The sequence below is a fragment of the Larimichthys crocea genome, chromosome XI (assembly GCF_000972845.2).
Source record: "Larimichthys crocea isolate SSNF chromosome XI, L_crocea_2.0, whole genome shotgun sequence".
NCBI lineage: Eukaryota > Metazoa > Chordata > Actinopteri > Sciaenidae > Larimichthys > Larimichthys crocea.
In genome coordinates this window covers 9681533-9707687 of record NC_040021.1, presented here as the reverse complement: position 1 = coordinate 9707687, position 26155 = coordinate 9681533, and the positions used below count along the sequence as shown (strand labels likewise).

The 26155-nt window shown below is 39.7% G+C and overlaps 2 protein-coding genes across 5 annotated transcripts in view; both read right to left on the bottom strand.

The window, feature by feature from the left end:
* sash1a (SAM and SH3 domain containing 1a) overlaps positions 1 to 18852 on the bottom strand; it is a 233641-nt gene extending 214789 nt beyond the window's left edge. The window contains exon 1 of the mRNA XM_027283851.1: positions 18653 to 18852. The gene's annotated coding sequence lies outside the window, so the exon portion shown is untranslated. The remainder of the gene's footprint in view (positions 1 to 18652) is intronic.
* A 2727-nt stretch (positions 18853 to 21579) lies between these two features.
* stxbp5a (syntaxin binding protein 5a (tomosyn)) overlaps positions 21580 to 26155 on the bottom strand; it is an 87076-nt gene continuing 82500 nt past the window's right edge. For all 4 annotated transcript variants that reach the window (XM_019254937.2, XM_019254938.2, XM_019254939.2 and 1 more), the window contains 4 exons: positions 25825 to 25990; positions 25463 to 25574; positions 25144 to 25364; positions 21580 to 24632 (listed from right to left, as the gene is read on the bottom strand). In XM_019254937.2, the coding sequence (XP_019110482.1) occupies positions 24591 to 24632; positions 25144 to 25364; positions 25463 to 25574; positions 25825 to 25990 (541 nt within the window). In that variant the 3' untranslated portion in view covers positions 21580 to 24590. The remainder of the gene's footprint in view (positions 24633 to 25143; positions 25365 to 25462; positions 25575 to 25824; positions 25991 to 26155) is intronic.

Here is a 26155-nt window from a genome sequence, read left to right as displayed (position 1 = left end):
GTAACTGTACAGAGTGTGCTGTTACAGCTCTATTATAGCATCGAATGTGTTAACAAAAAAAAGAAAAAAAAGAAAAGAAAATCACATTAGGCGGTGCTCCTCTTCACACATCAGCTCTGATGTAACTAGGTGTGTGTTTGTGCATGCTCACATGTTCAAATGTGTTACAGAAAGATAAATTGAGGTTTTATCACAAATGTTTCTTTGCCTTCTGACTTTTTTTGTCACAGTGCTCTAAACCGGTCTTATTATTACTGTATACATACAACTATATACATCTTCATGTTATTTTTTTATTATTATTTTTTTGATATTTCTTGAGACAAACTTGCACAGGCTGCAAAAACCAGCAGTAAAAGAATATTGCTATAAGTAATCACACTGAGATTTCTCACTGAATATGAGCTTATACCATCTTCTGTAAATTGGATTTGGTGTATGCACCAGCTCTTGGACAGAATACTTATTGTAGACACAAATTTGCATCTGAATGCACACAGTTTGGGTGCGTTTTCCATGCTGGCATGTACAAGATGTTCTTAATACAGTGCATAATTTTCCCCATGAAATATTTCGACCATCCATCCAAGAAACATAATTGTATATTGTATGCATCTTAAGCCATGCACACAAAAGCTCAAATACATCAGAATTCTGAGAAAAGCAAATTGGGGAGATTAGACTGTAGGCATATCTTGTTGGGATCTTTCCTTATCCCCATTGTCCAGGGAGGATTAGCACAATATGTTGCTCCTGACAGTATGGCAAGACATAAAACAAAAGCAAACATAGCAATATAATTAAGGCTTAGCTGCTCTTGACCGCAGTACAAGCTTTCACTGCAACTATCAGCTGGACTAAAAACAGTTTGGTGCTGTGCTATATTTTCATTTTTAGGTGCTCAGCCTACAGCTCCACATTTGAGTTAACAGTGCCATTAATACAAGAATTATTTGCAAAGAACTAAAAGTGTCACTCAGCCATACTATTAAAACTTTACACAGCTCTGATCTGCAAGAGTACATTACATACCAGATAGCTCACAAGCTCGGTATCTCTCTCTCACTGCAGCCAAATCTCAATCACAACCAGATTTCAACTAGATCTTTAGGCTGGGAGTTCATTTCAGGACGGTGGTATGTCAAGTTCAACTTCCCGGTCATCATGAAAAAGGTCCCGAGGACTTCCTTCAGGTCAAACTGTCAACTGAGAGATGTCAAACCAAGAACGTTAACATTTCCACCGATCCTCATCCATATTTGAGGGGTGCAAATTTTTATGTGTTTAGGTATCACACAAGCCCGGCGTCTTGGACAGATTCGAATACTATTGAAACAAACAGTGGGTTTGGCAGTGTGGCTCAAGCGAGATCTGCTGACAACAGAAATCCTGGTTTTGTGGCTGCTTCCTTGGCTATACAGTTGCACTGAGACTCGGAGTCTACATCTCAATTGCTGCTGTTAACATGGAGAGACCTGAAATAGCCTGAGGACATGCGACAATCATTGAACCCTGGCTCAGTTCAACTGTTATTGTAACCGAATGGAGCCAAAATGAAGAAGAGTCTGAAAACATAATGGCAGTGGGGTATATCAAGAACATGGAGCCAGTGATGTTGGAGGAAGAAGAGAGATAAGTGTTTTAAAAAGAGCAAATTAGATCAACGGAGTGGTTTGGGAAAGAATGAAAGGCATGGATTGACATGAGGGAAGCGCCGGGGTTCTTACATCTTCTTCTCCCTCATAATTACAGCCTGTTTTTCTTTGAAACATGGTATCTGCTTTGACCTCTTTAAAAAAGCTTCAAGGGAGATACTGCATTTGACACAGTTAGCTGTGTACCACTTTATTCAAACGATGGAAGAGTTCAGAGTTTCAGTGAAGAGGAGAAGAAAACTGTTGAGGCTGCCAACGTGCAGTCCTCCTGAGTAGGAAGAGAGTTAAATATACATGTACCTGATGCCCTCCGGCTACCTGGCAGCTGTCTTCCTTTCAAAAACAAAGAAGGGAGAGACCTTTACTCAAATCTTAAGCAATTTTTTGCTTGGTCCACTGATCCAATTAAAGTGATTTATTTGGACTCAGATACTCCCAAAAAAAACGACGATACTGTAAATCTAATCTCCAAGTACTACAGGCACTACAAGTTACCTCATGTTAACCTTCGGATGACCTGCCAGTAGCTGACAGGATTTGCACCCACGCTGCCCTGCTTTGGAATTGAGGTTTACAACCTCCTCGTTAACTAAAAAAGGCTACTATACAAACTAATTATATGACTTATAATTAACTGTTCTACTGAAGAAAAGCTGAGCATAACACTTGCCAAACCACACGTTGCCGGCTACAAAACAGCATATCCAAATTGCATTTTCCCTTATTTAACTTAATTATTTAAATCCTTGCTGGTTCACACTGAGAATCCGTCTGCACAAATTATAGCAGGTACAAACAAGCTGCAAGAAGAAAAATCCACCTCTCACCATCCATCCCACTTGCCTCCTCATCACTGACAGCCATTTCCCATTCTCGTAAATGCTTCCTAAATGGATCATGCAAATCAGGCTGTGAATTAGCGGGAGGGATCATGATGATGTGTTATCCATCTGTGGCATTGCACGTCCCTGATACCGCGTCTCTAATTGACGATCACTGTCATTGTAGCGCATTTCAAAATGAGGTTCTGTGTTGGCCCCAGCCGCATAAATTAAGACGCGTGCCGTTACCTAATTGCTCTTATTAGCATGAGCTCTGTGGCAAAAGCAGTGATGCTAATCAGAGTCGCAAATCTGAACTGACTGGACGTAACCAGAAGAGTGTCAACAGTCAAAGCAACAGTATGCAGAAATTCAAATTCTTTTTACAATTTAGCAGCCACAGTTTCCGAGTACAATTCCACAGTTATTAATGCGAACAGCTGTACATTTATAATCATTACATTACTCATATTACATTACATTACTCTGCCCCATTGCTCTGAGCACCCAGTTGGGACAGTAACATTATGGCTATCTTAGATACTTAAAAATATCTAACAGCAGCTCACAATTGCACAAATAATGGACAATTCAACATTTACAACCAAAGTTTACCGCTATGGCAGCGAATTTAAGTAGTGTGCTCTTAATGTAACAAGGCAGAAAGTAAGTGTGGTAGGTGGGTGAGTATCATATCAGACTACAATGCAATGCAGAAAGGTTCAAATTGCATCCCATACTTGCAACGTTCAGGCGTCAGGTGACGTTTGCCTTTTTTAAAAGGCCCTCATTTCTTTGTAATAGTCACAATCTTTACCCAATGTTAACCATGCTGCAGATATCGTAAAATAATTTTAAACACACTGACATTGGATGAAAAAAAGAACTAATTGAAGGTTCCTTAGGATTGTGAATATTGACATTCTTGTCTAATTGAAGGTTCCTTAGGATTGTGAATATTGACATTCTTGTCTGGCGAAAGGAGAAATCTATATTTTTTTCTTCTTTTTTTTTCCCCAATCATGTCCTTCTAACCTCTACTTGTCATCCACAGAGGGCTGCTGCTGGCCCATGGGGCCTCGGGCCAGGCTGTGAGGGAAAAAGTTACACTAGTGAGACAGACTAAACAGCTGTCACCATGCTGATGGTAAGGTATGTGCACAGACTCCGAATCACCGGCCACTGATAAATCCATTGACAATACTGTCACAGCCATCATCCTAAGAGACGACCATGATTAGCATGTAGTCGTGCTGCTGTGTGGTGGTCCTCTTCAGTCGCGTATCTGAATGCTGCTCATTCTGATACCCATCAGAGAAGTTGAGGCAGATGAGTAATGTGCTATGTTAAAGCAGACAGTGATAAGTGGCAAAGACGGTTTGTATGGCAAAAAGAAGTACACTTTAAATCCTGAAGAATACAGGGCAACAGAGGGAGAGGGAGGAGAAAAATCAGTTTTGTGAATGTCGAATGTAAGCAAGAGACAGGATTTTGCCATCGACAGTGTTCTGATTTTCCATTCAGTCATGAGCAGGCTTTAGTCATATGACGGTATCTGCATACAGTCTGTGTGGAGAACAACAAACAGAACACATTGGCCTAAATACAGTCTTGTCTGATGTTGAATTAACTTTTTTTAAGCTTTGTAAATTGGCTTTCTGCAGAACGACTCCATTCTTTCAACTCAAGTTGTTAACCAGACTGTAAACAATGGCCAGTGCACAAAAAGAAGAGGTCTTAGAAAAGTATATTTTGATGACCCACAAAGTGATCAATTGTGACAGCTCTGAATGAAGTGATATTTTCTTTTATTTACGATACACTTCCTGGCCCCCCAAAACTGGTAGAACTTTTGTTTAAAAAAATAAATAAATAATAAAATAAAAAACATCAACAATTCCTAGGAGGAAGGTTTGGGCATTTACGGTTGCCATTTTCTACTAAAATTAAATCTTGATAGTTATAACATTATTTTGCCAGTATTGAGTAATGCAATGCATGCTGTTACCAGCTATAGTATGAAGTGGTTAGTGAGTAATCTGGTTTTCATTACATTTTGAAAGGAACCTGGATAGCAGAATGGAGCGATTAATAAACAAAACGCAAAGCAGGCCTGGAGATTAGAGGGAAACCTGGTGATATATTGATACTGTTGAATCGGCTTAGAAGACACTTTAATTATATCCCATGCATGTTATCCTGAACAAACCCAGAGCTGCTAAAATGTGACAGGATGACATACCTAGAACAAAGTGTTACAAAGCTTTGATGATAAAATACAGAAATTATTTTCTACAAAGTGATATAAAGTGACCTGACAAGACTGATAAATTGCTTCCCATTTACATGAAGTTAGAATCTGCAGCAAGGATATACAACATAAACCTGCAGCCAGTGCAGTCTGGAGGCTGACTAACAGTGCATCGTCGGTCATGGGAATAGCCGACACAGCAATATCGTGAGTGGCCTACATGTGTCTCTATCTGAGCCACTGTTAATATGCGACTCTCTTATGGATGTGTGAATTCATGCGTGCCTTCAGTAATTGATTCAATGTCTCTCCTTTGGTGCAGAATACAGCCATCAGGAAGTGCTGATAAGACACTAAAAACAGGCAGACATGTGAATCTGGGTGAGAGTGGCACGCAAGGGAAGGGAAAGGGTTCTCCGTACTTAAAGCCTCAGATTGACAGATTGCCAGTTTAACCACTTAGGCGGACAGGGGGGTTGGAGCAGTCAAGCTGGCATAGCAGGCTAATGAAGTGCAGGAAGGATATTAAATGATGTGGATTGCAAAAGTGCTGATGGTGGCAACACAGGAGGCCGGAGGAAGGACGGAACCAAGCAAGTCAAAACCACCATCATAAGTCAGGCGTTAAACCAGCAAACCAAGAAAGAACCAGCAAGACATCAGCATGAAAATCCAGACCTTCAACATGAACAGTTGTTGTGGTAAGTCAGTGCCGCAGAGTAGGACTTCTGTGGAGGTTAATTCGGACTAATCCTAAACCTTATGGTTTGGTTTTAACAGATTATCCATGATATGCAGTAAAATGTTGTTTTGCCAAAAATTAAAGCAGCAGTAACTAAACCAGAAACACTCAATGATTACACAACGCCCTAATGCTCCATTTAGGAAGGACACAACTATGGGAACTTCGTACCCTTTGTACTTACGGTACGAGTACTTGATTCGATACCATTGGAGTTGTGAACATTCTCCTTGCTTGATGAGGTGATTTACCATACTGCCAATTCTTCCTGAAATAATCCTTTAGCATTTTATCCATTTATGTTCATCAAATGTTACAGACATGTAGTATAGCCATACTCAACATACATCTCAACATGCTTAAATGCCAACTCCAACAAAAACACTGTGCTCAACCTTACACTAAAGATGATAAATAGCTGTGTGGTCTTTTTTTTCCTATATATGGCATGAACAGGGTTGAATGTGGGTAACCTTTTTCTGGAGAAGTTCAATGTTCAAAGTTTCAATACTACTTGGCACTGGATTATTTCAAACAATACCTAAAGAAAAGTGGAGATGATCTCACATGACCTATCAACAGGTAATCAAGGTATCATGCACATGTACATGCAATACCAACATGACCAAATCTGTAAATGCCCTGGTGTATTTGTTGCCGTGGTAACCATCCACTGCAGAGTATCAATAGTGTGATTGCCAGAGCTAAATAAGGCTTTGGCCTGTCCTTTGGATAACAGCAAACATATGTCAAGAAATTATCTGATTTGCTCATAATAGGATCATTACGATACGTTGCAATGTGACAATAATAACAGCTGGCGAAACATTTGTGCATCAAATCCACCATGAATGATTCCATTACACCATACAGTGTTATCAATAAGGAACACGCTCCAGCTTCCTCTATCACAGCAATGCACAAAACCGGCTTTTGTGCTTAGTTGAAGACAGGCACCGATCAACAGCCTAACCCATTGTGTGATGCCGGTCCGTAGATGCGTGTGTTGGTGTGTGTGTCTACGTACGTTATTCACTCTCAATTAAATTCACCCAGAGCTGTGACAAAAGAGGCAGGATCCAGAGGCTGCAAACATCAGCAGCATGGCCAAATGGTGCATTCTGCTGACGGCAAGGAAGAGCCGACAAAGGGCAACGGTTCTGTTTACACAAGACACACACTAAGATTCAACGTGATAAGACAACTGAAAGATAGCGAGAGAAATGACAGATGGCAGTTCTCTCAAAAAAATAAAAAATCTTCACAAGTCGATGATTTGTTTTACACTAAAGTATGTCATGTCAGGATTGTGTCTTTATATGGAAGCAGGGTGACTTTGTGAGGAGGTCATGTGACAAGTATCTGGCCTCCGAAGTACCCATGTCTTTCCAAAATGGGTTGGAAGGACATCCGGAATGTTTGGACCTGACAAATGTGGCGCAATTGACAGTTAAATCAATGAATAAACACCTAACACATCTATTATTGAAATATTTCTTATCTTCCTTTCATTATTCAACAAAGTCTGAATCTGGAGAATTTAAAAGCTTATTATGATCTGTAAAGAATAGAAGATATCACAAAAATAATTCACTAGTGCCAATTTGGACAAAAGGAGAAAAAACAATAATAAAAAGATTAATCCTTTAATCATATTTAGCAGTGCCAGATTTGTGAGGATGAATATTGCTTCTAATCTGCTTTTAGTACACAAATATCCAAATGCCTTTTTCTAGAGTTTACAGATAGGACATGTGTCATAGTGCTTATTTCACACAGGAAGTGTTCTTTTTTTTTCCAAGCGAGCATGATTTTCTTTTAAAAGACTTTCTGTAGCTGCCTGATCCGTCACTGCTCTTTTCCCTGGAGAGAAGCCTGACATGCAGACTGTCAAACGTTCAATACAGAAATGACAAGCCACACTGTACCTTCGAGCTGATGTATTCATGTGTGCACGCATGTGCTTGAGTGTCGGTACATGTTTTAGGGAGTGTATTGTGTTAGTGTTTTTATAGGAGGACATTTTCCTTTTCTCTGCCAAGATTTTCACCAGAGATTCAGTTCTGACTTCAGCAAAGGCTGCCAAAAACTGCCAGCCCTACCACAGAACTTCAGAGCAGTTTGACTAGCTCTTTCATTTTAGGACGTGATTTTGCTTGAATTTTTTAAAAGGCTAAAGATAACACAACCTCACCACCTGGTTTAGATAGACTTGTCAAAACAGTAAGAATTTTGTCTGAGGCTGTTCAGTTTCCTTTGTCACATTTCAGACAGCTGCTGCCAATGCAGGATATATGTAGGGTCAGGTTGGATGGGGAAGTCTGGAAATAGGTTGGACCACTCAGAAATGCATTAGTGTCCTTGCATGGCCTGCCTGATGTGTGTCACTGGAGCACATACTCTGCACAAAGAGTGAAACAGGCTTACAGTAATATGGTATGATACAGACAGAATTACTGATTACAGCAGGAGTCTCGAAGGGTTATCATGAAGGATAACCATCAGTGTTGAGTCACTAACGTTTTGATTTGGCAAAGCAGAGGTTTGAGCTTTTTATTCATTGGAAACCTTGAATAATTGGTAGCAAGATGTGGCCATTACTGTAGATCAGTGTTTTATTTAGCTGTTTGGGAGGCACCAAACATACAGGAATGACTATTCTTTTAATTATTGCTGGATTATCTAGATTAGAAAATAATGGTTGAACATCTTTGGGTCTAAAATGTCACAATATCGGATATCCCTAATCAGCATGCAGAAGATAACTAAACACATTAGATCAAACAAGATATTTGATTACTCCTGCAGGAGAATAGCATTTGCTTAGTTGTTCATAAAAACAATTGTAAGGTGATGATTTATATTTCCGTTCGGTCTGTTTATCCTTGGTTATAGCACTGACTGTTAATAAAGGCCAGTTAATGTTCCTTTATAAGCAGTGTCATTTAAAAAATAAATCAAAGTATCACATGGTCCTAAGGAGAGAGTAAAGAGGTCTGTTAAACTTTCATCACTAAAGCACATTCTCCTTCCTCGCATGCATCATTTCCACTGCATGGTACGGCTCAATCTGAAACACAGTGTATACCTTTACCAAATGTTTCAACTTTCATGGGAGAATTGAAAAGGTTCTTACAATAAGTTTTTACAAAATGTATCATTTAGGCTAATGTCCAATCCTATATACTGAACGACTGTCAAAAATGTGTAGAGATATAATGGGATCAGCTCCAGCCCCTGCTGATGCTGACAGATGGATAAAGAAATCACTACAGGTCAAAGAGACACAGTTTCACAACTCAGATGAAGGTACAAGTTTTGTCATGAGGCCCTTGTCAAATTAAGTTTTATTTGACTTCATCATGAGGTCATATCCCCTGAGGTTGTGGGATTACATTTTAAGGTATTAGCAGGATCAATTACTGTCAGCTCGTATTTGTGCAACCATTTCTCACCATTAAAAGACAAGATGAAAAAAGCTTCTAAGAAATAATTGTTGCTAGGTCAACCAGTCCACTAGATTCCCAGCATCCCACAGTTATTCTGTGTTGAAACAGATCAACAGTGTGCCAGAAAACAATGTCAGTTTGAATGGTGCATAAATGTTTTCATCACCAGCTCTATATAGAACTTCAAATGCAGAAGAAATCTCATGAATTTGTTCTATCTTTTAACAGTCTGTTCTTGTATCTGCCCTGTCCACTGTAATAGGAAACCATTAAATTAAAATTGGAAAAAAAGTGTGGAGAAGACAATATCCCATTTCAGGCCCAAATTGAACACAGCTGCAATCACAAAGTGAGGCATGCTCTTCCATGTCTGAATCTTGCTCCCTGGAGAGACGGTGTCATATTAGTGTGTGTTGAACAAGGATTTGATGTTCCTGCTTATGGTGCACAGGGGCCTGCATACATGTCTGTACATACTACACATGTGCATTGTGCACACATGCGTGCCTCGATGCACGAACATCAAATTTCCTGAAGTGGTCCCCAAAGGTGGCAGTGGTTTTAAAGCTATTGTGGACAATTACACAGATGAAATCCTCCTCTGCTCGTGACCTTAGTCACACTGACTTACTGTAAACCTTCTAAATCTGAAGGATCCATAACACCATGGTTCATTTGAACCTACAGGCATTTCATTAACAGATAAAACTTATATTCATATTTATTTCACCGGTGTACTAGTACTAATTTATCAAATGTCAGTAGCTTTCTTTAAAAGGGCTAAAGACCTCTTCGTCCCTGAAAAGAAAACCATTCATATGGCCACAAATTCAGCTGAGATCATTTTATGAGCTTTTTCATGGTTAGCTGATATAAAAACAATGTGATGTCAATGTCAATCTTTTGTTATAGTCTGTGACATTTCAATTGCTGTTATAATATTAGGCTGAACAATGACTTGTTCTTATTGGGTACAAAAGGACACAAATGAAAGCCTTGATTATGACTTTCTGTGTAGTTTCTCCTTCATTACTTCCCTTTCCACATTTCCTTCCAATTACCTGCTAACTGCAGTCCTCATCATTACCATTACAGACTTTGTATTGTTACGCCTCGATTCATTTTGAAACAGACGTCATCTCTGAAATGTGGTGCAAGATCATATTTCATAAGCTGTGTGTGGCTATTGGGCAAAGTGTTTGTGCACTACAGTAGCACACAAACGTGTACTTTGGATGATTTAAATTAGACAGGTAGAAGAACAGCGGCTACCAAACAGACTTATAATTACCTTGGTTGTGAATCACACATTGGTTAAAAGCTGTCAGTTGTTTCCAAGTGTTCGCCATGAGATTTTCAAGAAGTCAAACTGCTGTTTTACATAGACTTAACATAGACAGAAAGGACATGAATAAATGGAGTATTTTTGCAACTGCAATATTTTTAGTTCTGAAAGACTTCAGCAATTTAATGTCATCATTAAATACAAATATGTGTTCTAATATTACTCATTCGACATTCTTTCAAGAATTGAATTTAAAGCTCCGGTTAAATACACTTGAGCTAAAGAGGAATTATCTTTACTTTGTGCACACAATGACCCATCAATGTGCAAAACTAATATTAAAATGAAAACCATCCATTACTTGTAAAACAACCTGTAACAAGTTTAACCTACTAGAGGTGAATGGCTTCTGTTAGTTTCTTTTAGCATTTTCAGTCGCCTACATTTCCTTTTTTACCCAGCATGTAACTTACTTTGGAAATGTGTCCTTAATGGGACTGAAATTGCTAGACAGACACAGAGAGACAAAAGAGCATGGACTAGCAAAGGCAATTTAAAACATGAAAGAGTAAAAGTTTATTTTGTATAGCAAACAGCTCAGCCTCGCTGAAGCCGTTCACCATTGATGATGTCTGCACGTTCACACTTTGTTCAGGCCTCCTTTCTCCTAATTCACTAATGGCTTCAGCTTGAATTAGCGTTGGTTTGCCTGGGGTGAAAGATGTGTTTGTACTGTTTAAAACTCTGTCACAGAAATTTTGCGAGGCGACAGGGGTTTGGCAAATATGCGAAAGGAATTCTTTGTTCGCTACAAGGCTGCAAGCTACGGTACAAGCATTTTTTTTCGGTTAATTTCCTCTTGAATTACCTTGAAAAGCACCTGGGATGACATGTGGGACTGCACTTGCACCTTCTGGTTGAATAAACATCTCTGTAGTCACAAGCTTATATCTGTGTTCCATTTGAAATTATTTTCATATATCTATTTTTTTTTTAAATGGGGTAGAAGCATACCTACAACTTGTAGCAAGTGCAAGTCAAATTTGGTGTACAGCTTTGTTAGCGGGGTCAATTCATGGCTTCTGATTGTTAAAAAGGGAGATGAAAATCTACTGGAGAAAAGACCAGCAAGGCTCTTTAGTACTGGGAATCCGATCCTGCCCTTTCCATGAATAGCTGCAGTGGATCCATAGCTCAGAACGTCCCGTCTGCTTTATTTCTGGATTAGTGCTGAGGTAAGCAGGCAGGCTCTTCACTGCTCCAGATCCACTGGGGAGACGCTTTAGTCTGTGTGAAGAGCTCATGCTGGGACACATACACACACACACACACATGTACACGCACAAACCCCCTCATTCATAACGACCATTTCTCTGGAGACTCTTTAGGGTAACAGATAGCTATTCATTACCAAAAGCGTTGATGCTTTTGGGATTTGTGTGTGTGTGTGTGTGTGTGTGTGTGTGTGTGTGTGTGTCTCTCTACAGTACGTCTCTACAGTACGTGTATATGTCTACAGGCAAAGCTACTGGCGGCAGTGTGATTGCGTTCCCTGCCCTCCCAGTCACTCTCTCTGTACTAGTGCTTTGTCCTGACCGGTGAAAAAAAACTTCCCCTGTGGCATTTAAGTGCGGTCAGCATTTCGGAAGATCAACCAAAAAAAAAAGCGTTTCGGTGACACGCTGCTGGCCGAGTGCGACTTCCAACACATTGCCATGACAACTAAGTGATATGACACCCTCAATTATTTTTCCAACTGGACATGAAAAAGTAGGCTATCATCCATCTACCTATCCCTCTTGTGGGAGTCACTTCTTTGAGTAACAGCAGTGTTGTTGCACTAAAAGTGCACCTTTTTATGTTATCCTAGGAGACTTTTTGTGCCATTTAGTCTGAAGAAAGCTGTGTGGTTTAAGTGAAAACCGAACATATTAAACACAAGTTTCCCCCGAAGCCAAAAATGGGACTTGTGCAGTGAGTTTAAGATCATTTTAAATAAATCAAAAACCTTAATCAGATGTTTAAATCCTTAAAAACAGATTTAATCATAAGTATCTGCTGTATTCAAATACATTTAGAGTTTATCTAATGCATTTAAAGAAGGAAGTCCAATCTGATAGGTCAAGTTAAATCACAGGGAGAAAAAGCAGATCAACATAAGCTTTACAACCACAATGTCCACAGTAATAATCCTAAATACAATAATACAGTATAATCTTATATGTATTCCATAATACATTAATAATTACTGTGCGGCCTCTTGATCTGATAAAGCTTCACACAAGCTGGCTCATAATGGCACAGCTATAAAACATCTGTAATCATATGATTTCTAACCTGATATGCAGATGCTTCTCTCTGTATAGTTGGTAATACCTTTGCAAAGCATCCATTAGGTGCTCATTTTAAACATGCCATTAGATATGACACATGGATAAAATATTCCTGTCATCACAGGCACACTGGGAAATGTGTCCTACGTGACACTTTTAACAGATCACTGTCATTAAGACTGATGGGACCTGTCTGTGCTTGTGCGCAATTATTCTGTAGCTCGATCTATTTACTGTAAACCCTATAATTAAATGACCAGGCACAAAGAAAAGACAGCTATTAGTCAAAGAAATGTTAGTTATCGTTCAGTCTAATCTAAATTATATTTGGTTAATAGGGTATAAGACATTAGATTCAATAACGTTAAAACACTATCGTGCCATATGAGCATTGTGTAAACATCCTGTCAGTGTAATGGTGAATTTTTATTGCCTAAATCTTAAAAGCTATGATGTTCAGCCGAGATGAACATGATCACACTGACTGTGATTGCATTGTGATTGGATTGTTAGGGCAGACTGAACACAACACTATAATGACAGCGTTTGTGTGTTAAGGAAGGTACCAGTTAATGCAAACCACTGCTGTACTTTATTACTTATTGCAGCACATGACATCAAATTGTTCATTAAATGGAGTTCCCTGATCGAGAAACAATGATCAAAAGGCAAGCAAAGCAGTGGATGACATCTGCCTCCATTAGTTTAGCACTGGAAGTTCCCTTTATTTACCCCCTCCGTTTCATACTGCCACACATTCATCACACATTACACTACAGCTCTAGAAAACAGCGAGCAGCCTACCACTCTTAATGGAAAACAGACAAGTCAAGCAAAATGCAAATTAATATGCCTCACCAGGGTGAAGACTTAATAGAAGCTTATGATTGACCCACATTTAACGTAAACTCTCACAGGGTAAAATGTATCCCTGTGGCAGCGCTCAATTTTCCTTGCTGACAGCCACCATTCAAATCCCCTTTCCCAATCACTCAGTTGCCTTGGAAACACCAGCAGCTGCCAGGCAGTAGTTTTAAAAAATTCCAAAATGAAGCGCCTGGATCTGTGGAAATTCCAGGGGGGGAGAATATCCTCAGCCAAAGACACATGGGTCCAAAAGAGGAGGATAACACACATCACCACATACAGTTAATCTGTTTTCCGCAGCACCTTGTTTTGTGAAACGCTGCATTAAACAATTATCTTGCGTGATCTGAAATGACACAAAGGAAAATTGAATGAGGAAGCAGGGCTAAGCTGTGTACTTAGTGGTTTGTGTTTTATGGAGAGCTTTTATGCTCCAGACCATCTTCCCTGTTTGTGCAGCCACTACGCTGAGCAGCTGAGTTTGTTCGGTCTAGGTTTTTTATCACAGCACCTAAACTGCTGTTGCGGGAGAACAGGGCAATTTACTGGCCAGACATGTTAATTAGACCCTGCGTGCTATTCAAGCAGATACGAGAAGTATAAAGTCCCACTGTGTACAAACACTTATGATTCCACATTAAGAGGTAACAGTCTGTGTCTGTTTAAGGAGAAATTAATGCGTTGTTGAGAAAACGATCTCACCACATGGTCCGTTTAAAGCTTCACTCTGGTTTTTGATCATGTCGCAAATATCAGGTGATCAACCACCTCTTACCTACAATACTTCTCCAAGCCTACATTTCAGTTTGCTTGGTGCATTATCAAGGCTCGGCATAAAAAACACACTGTCCAGCTCAGGCTATTTACACCCACAGTTCTGCCCCTCTGCAGCCTTGTATTTCAGAGACTACTACATGTCCTGAAGGCTAGCAAATGGCTTCAGTTAACCCCCTGTATTGTATGAAATAAAAACAGAAGGTCACTCCTGAATCACAGTCTCCCTCTTTTATCCTGCAGTGTCAGAAACGTTAATGAAAGCCCCAACCAGTCCATCACAGAAGGATACAGCGGGGCTGCTCAGTGTCCCCAGACAATTTCCATTACTGTTGGACACCCTGTTACCAAAGACTCACAAGAGAAAACTCAAAAAAGTAAAAAAACTGTAAAATCATTTGCCTTTCAATCTGCTGTCTGGTTTGCCATTCAGCCTCTGTTAACCAAGAGAGAGAAAATAAAATTAAACAAGTTTACTTCCACAAATTGATGTCAGATTATTCACTTAGTAAATTACACAGACTGATCACTGGTTGTCTTCCACCTTCAGACCACACCTATAGAAAAACATGTGCATCACCACGACACAGCAAGGGAACAAAGTCATACTGCTTCAAATTATTGCTTACACTATACTACCGAAGAAAAGCAAAGGCTGAACTAATTGCAGCTCTTCCTGACCTCCAAAACCACAGGTTGCCCAAACAGCAAGTTACCATCCAGATTTGGAACAGCCTGTCCTTGGGCAGACAAATTAGGACAATGAATGGGTTTCCTCCCAGTTGGTGATTGGCTTTATGGCATTTTGATAAAAGGGCACCTCTGACAGAACAGGTCTGTGTCTATTTTTAACATTTTACCATTATCCCATCATTATCCAAGAACATTTCTGAGATTAAATTGAGGATAAATGGCTATCTGCATATTCCAGGATTCGATCATCATTAATGGTGCTTGCTGCAGCAGCCCACACACAGCCCATTGTTCCCTGTTGGGAAATTACAAGAATTTCCAGTCTGGACAGACAAGTGGTGTGTTTAATAGAGAAATGATAACCTCTCTCCTCCTCAGACGGGGGATCTGTGTGGCCTAGGTAAGGATCATGGGTATTTATTACTCCCACAAGAGCCCTTGGTTTGCACCTTTGGATTATGGGTCTTCTGGGAATATTGAACAAATATTTGAGAAGGGGCTTGGGTATCTGTTACTCCGCACACCTCAGTAGATAAGTAAAATGGTGCACAATACAGTAGCAGCTGCTGTGCAGCGACAAAGAATGTCCATCCACATGCTGACTGCAGTAATATAGTCTTTTGTTGCAATAGAGGAAATATAAACAGATACCTCGCAGAGGCTGTTAATCATTGACGAGGTGTAGCTACTAGATTAGATCTTCAGGCATGATCAAATATGCATTATGGCAGACAGAGTACATCCTTGATGAATCTGGTATGGCAACCAGCAACCAGCAACCACCATTAAAGTGGTTGCCAGATGATTCGGCATGGCTGTGTTTCACCTCAGTTTTTCAAAGATAAGAAAGGAAGATTGAAAAAGTATATTGCGTGCGCTTTGCAGAACGTCTTCCTCTTCTTATTAATCTACATTAAGCCACAATACAACGTTAAAGCAATAATTAAAAGGAAGCAGTAAAAATTAATTGGATACGTGATTAAAAAGAAACTTTGCAAACTCCCCTGAATGCAGTTACGGGTTAATGATGAAACTAACGGTGGAGCTATCTCATGCAGTCAAATTATCTGGTGCTAGCCGCTGCGGCTCTGTGGCTGCTTTCAAACCGGCGATTAAAGTTTCATTCCCTTTATGCTAAAACATGCCATGCCTTGCATATTGAAGCGGCCCCTCGCCAAGAGAAGACAGGCCACTCTTTCCTAAACCGCATTAAATATTTCAGCAAGTGAAATGTTCAAGGATTTTACAGACACAACAAATCAAATCTTTGCACAAATAAGCAGGCTGCTCTTTTTTTTTTTTGGAGTGCAGTTCAGTTTGTCATCAGAGCGGCATTTGGGCCCAGCAAAACCTTCATCTTCATATAATCTCAAAATATACCCACAGTGTATAAATTCTGACTTTAAAAAAAGCCTGGAGTAGTAGCTAACCAAAAAAATAGTCCTCAATTAGGATAATGACGCTCTTAATTTAGCGAAGAACAAATGAGAATGATCATAAAGGAGACAAAACATTTACATGTGGAATATCTGTACAACACAGTGTTAAAAAAACAGAGCAGCAGTAATATGACAGCAACATTCACAAAAAGCAAGACATGACTGGTTTTCCACCATCTCCTCCCTGAACAAGTCTTCCATCCCTTAGTCATGGCTCGCAGAACCAGACTGATTAAACTCCACTTCACTGCCTGTTGTAATTATACACACAAGACCTCAATTTGTGTTTATTAGAGCTGTGGTATTTCAAAACCACATATTACAGCAAATTGAAATTGGTCGCGCAGGCTGAGGGTTTGGACGGTGGCCATTTTGTTTTCGGTCTGCATTCCATGACGTTGTCTTTTTACATTTGTGCCCAATCCCTGTCTGCAGTGGTCTGAACGTGGGCACATCTATTTAGTTTGTATATTATTGTGTGTTATTTTTCCCCTAGGCCTGTGAGAGAAAATAGGCCACAATAGTGACTGACCACTGAGAGGGCAGCCGCTCTATCACTGAACCTTCAGACTGTTCACTCAGTCCTGAGTTCAAGCCATTTGAAAATTACAAGGTCAGAGTTTCAACCACACCCATGTCTGTTTTAGACGCCCCTTCATACACACACACACATACTGTACAGACAGAGAAAACCAGCATGCAAATGATCTCCCACTCATTTCCAAAACACAGATGTTTCACTTTGACAGACTGCAGCAAACGATCCTTTTAACACATTTCTCTGTTACGCGCGTGCTTGGAGGTTAACTGGGTACAGTTAAACTTAACAGAAACATATGTATTGAAATGAGCCATGACTAAAAGCTCAAGTCGTGCCTCTATGAGAGAGAAAGAGATGCTTTTTTCGGCAGCAAGTGAAAATTGGTTCCAATCAGACAGACAATATCCAGAGGCACCATTTAATAGTATTTTTTATTGTCCCCATTTGCTTGTAGAAACAGTCGACATGAAGACATTGTTTTGGCCCCAGTCTGTAGAAGCACAGTCACAGTAAGTCAAGATACTCATTATGTTTCCAAACTCGATCTGCCCAGCAGTATTTTATTACGCCAAAGAGTCTCAGTAACAGAGACTGTGGGTCAGCAAATCTACAAATCCATATGCTTTGTTAAAGTTAGAAAAGGAAATCTTGGGACTTATAAAAGCCCTCATAACATCAGCTTAACGTCAGCTTTATTAAATGATATCTAAAGAGGCATTATGTAACTCTTGTACCTTAAAATAACAGCCTCACTATCATTTTGAGGTTACACTGACTTGTTATCGGGTGAGTGGTACCTCTGTCTTTCACACTCTGCACCCTGTACGCTTGTTCTTGCATATGTAACTTCAGCCCCCAGGGTTGGGATGACTGCATAACACTTTACGACAAGCAAGTCACACACCACCGCCAAGTAAGTCACCGACTTTGGTGGAAATGGACCATATTTTAATGGAAAAAATGTTTTTGGTTTTTCCCCTGATATCCTCCAGCTCTCTCTCTCTCAGTGATTTATAGAGTTTGCCGATGGACATGAAAGTAACTGCTGAGAACTGGAGCTGCTGTTGGATAATGTTAGTTTGCTTAGACCATTTAGACCTCATCACAAAAACACATGTACTGTGCAACAAATGTAAGAGACCTGTCTATTGAAATCCACTTGCCATGCAGCAGGCAAAGCCAGTATTAATTATTTAACTCACCAAAAAAAAAAAAAAAAGACAATAATTTACTGTATTTTTTTTATGATAAGCTGACAGTTGGCAGTATTTGCAGTGTAGCAGCTCTGAAAATAGTCAAACATGAAATTGGCTGTCAGATGCAATTATGAGCCTTTGCATGAGACTGAAATATTTCTGAAGCTTAACTGAACAAGAGCTTGTGTGACAAAAGCCATGTTGTCTTTTCCCATGAAGCCAATATTACAGGGATATTATGTGAATGTTCCGTGCGCAAGAGTCGTGTTTACATCCCTACAATGCCAATATACAATATTACCCTCTACTAGAGAGAATGAGCCAACAAGAGACTGCAAAACAACCGAGGGAAATATGGAACAAAACAAATTCATTACTCAAGCTTGTACTCATATTTCTTCTTACTATGTAAGTCAACACCAAAAAGAGCTCAGCAATGCCAACGCATTCATTCACAATGCCAATGTGAATACTGCAGGGAGATAGCAGCAGCATGACAGCAGAGATTAGAAGGCAACAGATACAAATACACAGCTTTATGTTGCCAGGCACCAAAAATATGAAGTGAACATGTTGGCACAACAGCTATTGTAAGGTAATGCCTACCTTGGTGCTCTGAAGAAGTGTTCAAGGTCCCAAGGTAAGTGCAAACTTCCAACTTCGACTTCACATGAAGTGTCTTCGTTACAGTTCATACACGTTACCACAGTTACTCAGCGTTACTTTTCACAGCAGACACTTTGGAGTTAACTGTCGCAGCAGAGGGAGCACAGGTGAAACTAATTTGGTTAATTTGGTGCCATTACGCGTGCCTGCAGGTAAAAACCATGCGCACAGGCACTGAAACTGGCCTAACCTTAACAGAACGCAGCCATAACTAATGCTATTAATTCAGGGTTTGTCGAAATGATCTGCCATAAAATTATGAGCCTATTTATGAAGTCCTATGTGCTGAGTTTGTAAACCCTGGTAAGGTTGAATACGCCGCCTTCGTATGGAAGGTGCGTTGGATTTATGTTGCAGCTTGCCCGTCGTCCATTGAATAGACATACACATGTGGTTAAATGTGCTGTGAATTAGATAAACCCATATGACAATCCTATACTTACGAAATAGGTGGGTGGGGTAGGTTCAAAGACATCTTATCAGGATAGAAAAGTGGCATTTACTTGAAGAGATGATCCACCCATATATTTGATCTACTAATTAATAAAACCAAATCTAAACTAGTGTTTTTTTTCCCATTTATTTATAGGCTCAACATAAGCGTGAATAAAAATAAAGCCTCTGATAATAATAATAATAATAATAATAATAATAATAATAATAATAATAACACATGATATTCAAGCTTGAAATTGCATATGCCCCTGAAATGAGATATCAATCAACTGAAAAATGTAACACCTTCCTTCACAGAATAACTGGATCACGTTTGGTCTTTCGCCCAGGAAGCAGTAGTATTTCATAAGGCAGATTCTTTCACATTAAACATCGAGCAACAGTTTTTGTTTCATAAAATGAACAGACATATTTTGAAACAAAACCTGCCATTGCCTGTTTATGGTTTATCTTTTTTTAAAAATATTCCACAGTGGAGAATAAAAATGTGTATTTCTGGCTGGTTAAATCAAGCAAAAAACAGTCCAGCTCCTTCTCCTCTTGTTTCCCTCAGGTGTCATACTGATTCCTGCTGTGCAGACATGGCTCAGGTCATTCATGTTTCAGTCACCACGGCAACAGCTACACTGATGTGTCATTTGCCGAGCAGCGTGCGTCAGGTCTGCATGGCCTAACCCTATATCTCTGTGTGTTTGTGCATGTGCTAACAAGGTCAGTAGTTCAAACAGTATGCATCAACAAACATTTCTCCCCGGTGACCTTCTCTTCATGGCTTCAGTCAAATTGAACAAATCAACATGATGTTTTTTCATCACCTACCCAATCTCCCTCCCCCTGTTTCTCAGTCACCCCTTAACTTATCCTTCAACCTCTCACAGCCACAGAAGCTTATATTTGATGAAAAACACATGCGCTTCTCATAATAAAATTATGACACCACTTTGTTTGACAGTTTTGTTTACATAAAAGAGGGATGATGATATGACACGAGGCCATTACCCCTATTCATTATAGATAGGAAGAGAGAGTGCAAGGGAAGGAGTTCTCTCTGAGTATCCTGCTTTTACTTTGTTTGTCAAAGCATGCTGTAAACCCTGTATGAACGATTTCCTCTATATACCTTTTGTGTATGTATTTTTCCTTAACATGTTCAGTGGATTGTAGGTTTTACATTCTTTTTGCATACAAATCATCTAAGCAAACCTAAACTACAAACTAAGCATTGTGGCTCAACTTATGGAACTGATCATAAAACAGCTCCAAAGAAGAAATTCAATCATGGCATATCCTTCCAGCAATCAATATTTCAGTTTTATTTGCAGTAGGGTTCGAGTGTGGCTTTATAACTTATTCATTTACTCAGAAAACCTACGGATTCTAGTTAGCACGCAACAAAAAGTGATATGTTTATGTTTTATTATTCTAATATATTACTCTGTCTTCACTGTCTTAGATGTCCGGTTCTTGCACACTTGGTTTCGAGCTACCATGAGTTACACGCGACGCTCAGTAGGATTAAGTGACAATGTACGGTTACAGTTACACAGGAGTGTAAATCTTTATTCCTACAGGAAATCGTCAGCCAAGCTGGAGGCCTCTCTTGTTGCCGCAGTAACTGATCCATACCATAAGTCACTGTGAATACAGCACTGACCCCAATGGACAGCGTGACCGTGATCAGGATAATAGCTGATTCAGGAGGTTTATCCCTAATAGTAGTGGTGTATTGTAAGGCATGGAAAATACTAGAGAAAGCCTCCCAGATAATTATTATGTTTCTAGTTGCAGACACAACATTTACCAAAGAAATCAGGATCACTTAAAGGGGCTTTGCCATTGCCTGCAATCCAAGTGCTCAAAGCTTGTACAGAAACTCTTATTTCCACAAAAAGGTGACCTTCAAGGACTCCACTGACCACTCCGTCACCTGTGTCATCATGACTGCAAAGAAACCAGAGAGCGCATTTGCAAGTCACTTAGTGTGATCAATACAGGATTGTGTTTCTCTAAGAAAGGGAGCAATATAAGCTGTATAAACACACAGTGGACCACCAGCTAACAAAGGAAGCTATCACGGTGACTGTTGGAAATGCAAACTGAAAAATTAAACAGCTCTGCTTCCTGTTTTATAGTTGAAATCTATGACTAACTGATGCTGTATGTGTGAATGTATTCCTTTATATGACCTTTTCAGATCAGCTAATGATAACTCGAAGGCCAGTAGGATTGCGTTATTTCCCCCTCTTCATCTTTCTCCTGTTCAGTGAAATGCAGGTAGAGACAACCATGTGTGTTTGCTGCCATCTAGTGTACACATGCAAATATGGCAAGATACAACACATACAATTTTGCAATCCACAACCTCATCTTTCCGTACAGTACTTACTTGACGTTTTCTTAAAAGATGCTTTAAGACAAACAAAAAAAAAAATACATTTTCCACTTTTATTTTCCATTGCACAGTAATCTCTATCTACAGAATTTCTAAACTTTTGTGGCAGCAGATAAAGTCATAAACATCCATGTGAAAGTTGCATAAAACTGTACAAGAAAATTGGCTACAATGAGAAAAATACTGCAACCCACTGATAACTGTTGAATCCAGGACAGAAGATGGCATATGGCAGATAGACAGGACTCCCTCTTGTTGTTTGTGAGTTGAGTGTATGGACTGTATCGGGTAAGAATACTGCATACTGTAGTGTTTGGACAAGAAACAAATCACTCAAACAGTGAAACAAAAAGTATAACATTGAAAAAAGAAAAAAAAGTAAATGACACTTGGGGCGGAAGGAAAGACATTTAATAGATTTTTGGGGATGACCTCTATCTAAAACTAGTTATTTTTCCTGAAGCTGTTTTTTTTTCTCCTCTTTGTCACCTTGTAGGGGAAAAGGACAGAGCTACCTACCAACATCCACACTACAATGCTTACTAAACACAGAAAAGGCCATATCTGTAGCTGTGGAACCAATAGAGTCATTGGAAGACTCACTAGAGGAATTCAGAGGACAATGACTGAAGAGTGAAGAAGAGTCAAAGCATGTGTGCAAAGACTGAACATGCGTAAGTTAAATTAAACCAGAATTTAGAGGTCATCCTCTAATGCTTATTATCCTATTGTTATCTTTTTAGCGTCATTGGTGGCTTTAGTTAGTGTAACAGACACTCAACTGGACACAGACTGCCGACCGGTGAGACTAGGACATCAACATCAATTATTAAACAACCAAAACCTAATATCTCAAATTATATCACTTGAACACATCCTGACACACAGACAGACAGGGAAACTTACAAACACACACATTCCCACACACACACAGATGAATACCATAAATATTGTTTGTGTCTAAGATGTAGTGGAATGTTTTAGGTTTTTGTTGAGAGGAAACAGCCTTATAAACCAACAGTTAGGCCACTTTAAACATTAAACATTAGTCCGAATGTTACATTTTATGACATATTGTGATACAATAGTACTATAAATGGCTGAGTTCCATTGCAACTTGCTCCATTTCTTTGAATCCTGAACGGTGATGAAGATGATAATATTCCTAAACGGACCTGCCCCTGGGTCTGCACTCCATAAGTTAAGCTATACTGTGTCACACATATTACTGTACACTGTCTGGTGTCGAGACTCATGGAGTGACGAGCCAAATTATAATGCAATGGAAAAGCTAAAGCAACTCTTTGGCGTCAGAAAAAATATGGCCTCTCTCCTCTTATGTTGCTTGAGCAACCTCGACATTTACTTTCCAGTTGGTCTTAGATTGTCAAACTATTTACTTATATACAAATAAAGGTTAAAAGCCTGGGAGACAGAGAGATACAACACATTTGAGCTTTACTGCAAATATGTAAATAGAAATGAGATAATGATGAAGGTGAAGGCTTCTGACACCAAACACAACTGTCTCTTGCGCCTCAATAAATAAATATTAACAAAGAAATCACATAGACAACTTTCTCATACAGACAACTGGCAGCAAATATGTTTCAAATGTATGCCTTTAAAGGATTATACACCATATTTCCATGATCCTGCATATATGAATACACATAAATAGGATTTCTAATCATGTGTATGTAATCTCCATACTGACGTGTACTCCAGAATTCGGAAACTCCTGAAAACCCAACAAATCTGGTTAGACTATTAGCGTATTTAACACTGATCTGATCAACCTTTGTTGTCGCACACTCACAGACTAAGCCAAACTGCGGAAGTTTATGACATTAGAGGGTGAGGGAGGCAGTTAACATCACATCAGATAGGTCAATAAATGAAATCCTCAGGTGAACAAAACATGTGTGGTTCATACGCACTCACTTTAAGATTTCAGAGTCAAGAAATCTGATGTGGCCATGTCAGTGAGTACTAAATGATATATGCCTTTTATATCCTTGCCCTCCTTTTAGATTCCAGCCCTTTTCATAAAGAGAAATTAATTTGAGTTGTTAGACAAAAGCCACAAAACGTATATTTTTTCAACAAATCAAATATCATCCACTTTCACAACAATAGAAAAATAAGAGATTTTCCAATAATACAGACAGAGCAAAAAACCCAACAAATAACAAATAGAGGAATGGCGAGAAAATAGAAATTAACACACCCACACACATACACACACACGCACACACGCGCGCGCAAACACACACTGTTGGTAACGATATGAAAGTCTGTAAGATACAGAGGAGAGTCTAGAGTGAAATATCCAGTGTACATCAGAATAAGTTGCTTATATCCCTGTGACTCTCTGCATAGAGGAGGCGTCACTGTCGCAGCACTTCCAGCGTTGCCTCCTTCGGGCCTTCACACCCCTGCTCCTGTCTCCTCATCTCCTTTCTTCAGTACTTGTCACTCGGAAGTGGATACAGCGTTGCACATTTATTAGATTTATGTATATATAATGATGTATTTAGATTCTTTTTCCTTCTTTTTACATTTTAAGAATTTTTTGTAGTCTATTTTCTTCAATAGTGTTTGTCTTTTTTCAGCTGTGTTCGTCGGTTTGAATACTGGCCCCCGATGGGCTTGAAGTGGAGACAACAGTAAAGGACGTTTTTGGCAAATGGCAATGAAGAAATCTCCAGGTGCGTGGACCAATCGGCTACCTCGGAGGAGAGGTTGAACAGAGATAAACAAAGAAACATGAACATAAAAAAAGACAATTTATTTGCTCCCTCTGAGGTTGTCCTTCTCCCCTGTCTACCCCTCAGTTCCACCCTAAGACTGAGGTAAGAACAGTATTCAACATTGTGCTAGGGAAGAAAATCCCAAGTGTCCCAGTGAAGAAGGCCTGGAGGGATGAGTGAATGGACAGACAGATGGGTGGGGGTCACGGTGAGTCCAAATGAGCCAATGAAGGGTGAAAGTTGTGTCCGTGGAGCTCTGCTCCTCCTCCATCATCGATCAGAACTGGTACCACTTTTTGTCTTTGCACTTCAGCATCATCTGTTAAGAGAGAAAAGGTTGCAGTGGATCAAAATGTGAGGAACACAAGAGGTTTCACACATTTTTATAAGCTTTGTCTTTATGTCATTACTAAAAAATGAAATCTTGAAGTGAGACGGTGGAGGACTGACATAAGAGTAAAATCCATATCCCTAGTACTGTCAACATTCCACAGATATGTACTGCTGCCTAGTGCCTAAATCGTGTAAGTGAGTAATAATTCTGAAATAATTTGGGGAGTATTCCACTGCACTGCACCACATGTGTCACAAGATGCATCATCTAATGGGTTTTAATTTATTATTAAACATTTGCTGTGATGCATTTCCCCCTCTTTTTTTGCTTAGTCTAAAACTCTGTATGCAGATGAAAATATATTAGAAATGTGTTCTGCCTTTTAGAGAATTATTCCTCAGTAAACTATTTATTCCACACAACACTTCATTTCTCATTGTGTTGGGCTCTGTGTTATGTATGCAGAGGTATGAGCAGCTGTTCAGTTTTCTGTTACCTCATGTGCATGTTTGGAGAAGGAATCTGCACTGGCCATCATGGCAGCTGTCCTCTCTTCCAGCTCGCCCAGTTTCTGGCCTCTTTCATCTAGTGCTATCCGGGCACGTGCCAGATCTCCAACCACACCTGAGGCCGCCCCCTTCATCCCCTCAATGCCACCGGGGCCTGGGATGTGCTGGGCCAGACTTCTGGAAGCCTTTCCAGATGCTATCTCACCGACTGAGATAAGAGATGAAAGAAAAGATGTGTAACTGAGAGATTGCATCAATGAAGGGATTGAACCAATGTATATGTGGGCATGTGTAGGTTTGGCATACATAGCTCCTCTCTGTCCAGAGACTGTGCTCCACCCCCAAAGAGACCTTTGAAGAACCCTCTGTTAGGTGCTTCTGGTGTTTCCACTGGTGTAAAAAGCTCACCCAGCATCTCCTGAAACATCAACACAAACATTACCCTGCTACCCCAGTGCCTTGTCTATTTATGCAGTGTTTTTTTTTAATCCACTATAGTTAACATACACATGGAGTCTAGTGTATAGTATATAGAATATACAGCATGTTCCCAAAGTAATCAAGTACAAAATCCAGCTCTTATATATAATTTGCAAAACTTTATTCAGGTTTTGAAGTCCAAATCTTGAACCATGACTCCAATCCACTGCCCTATATTTAGAGCTGACCTGTAGGTTTTCACAGATGTCCTGGCTGTAGGTGATCCTTTGGATCTCAGTGGGGGAGCAGAGGTACATGGCCTGACCCAGGTTGGTGAAGCAGAATGTCCTGGCTATCCGCATGTCTGTCAAAGGCAGGTAGTTTACATCCATGAGCGGTCTCAGTCCCGGCACACTAGACAGGAGACACAGAAATGATTTAGGTGATTTGATATCTGAAGAATATTATAGGCTGCTGATAAATGCCTTTTTATATCGCAGCCTTGGTCAGCATGATGATGTCACACATGATGGCTGTATTTAGGAGAGAGCAAATATTTCAAGTTTTGTCACTCTCACT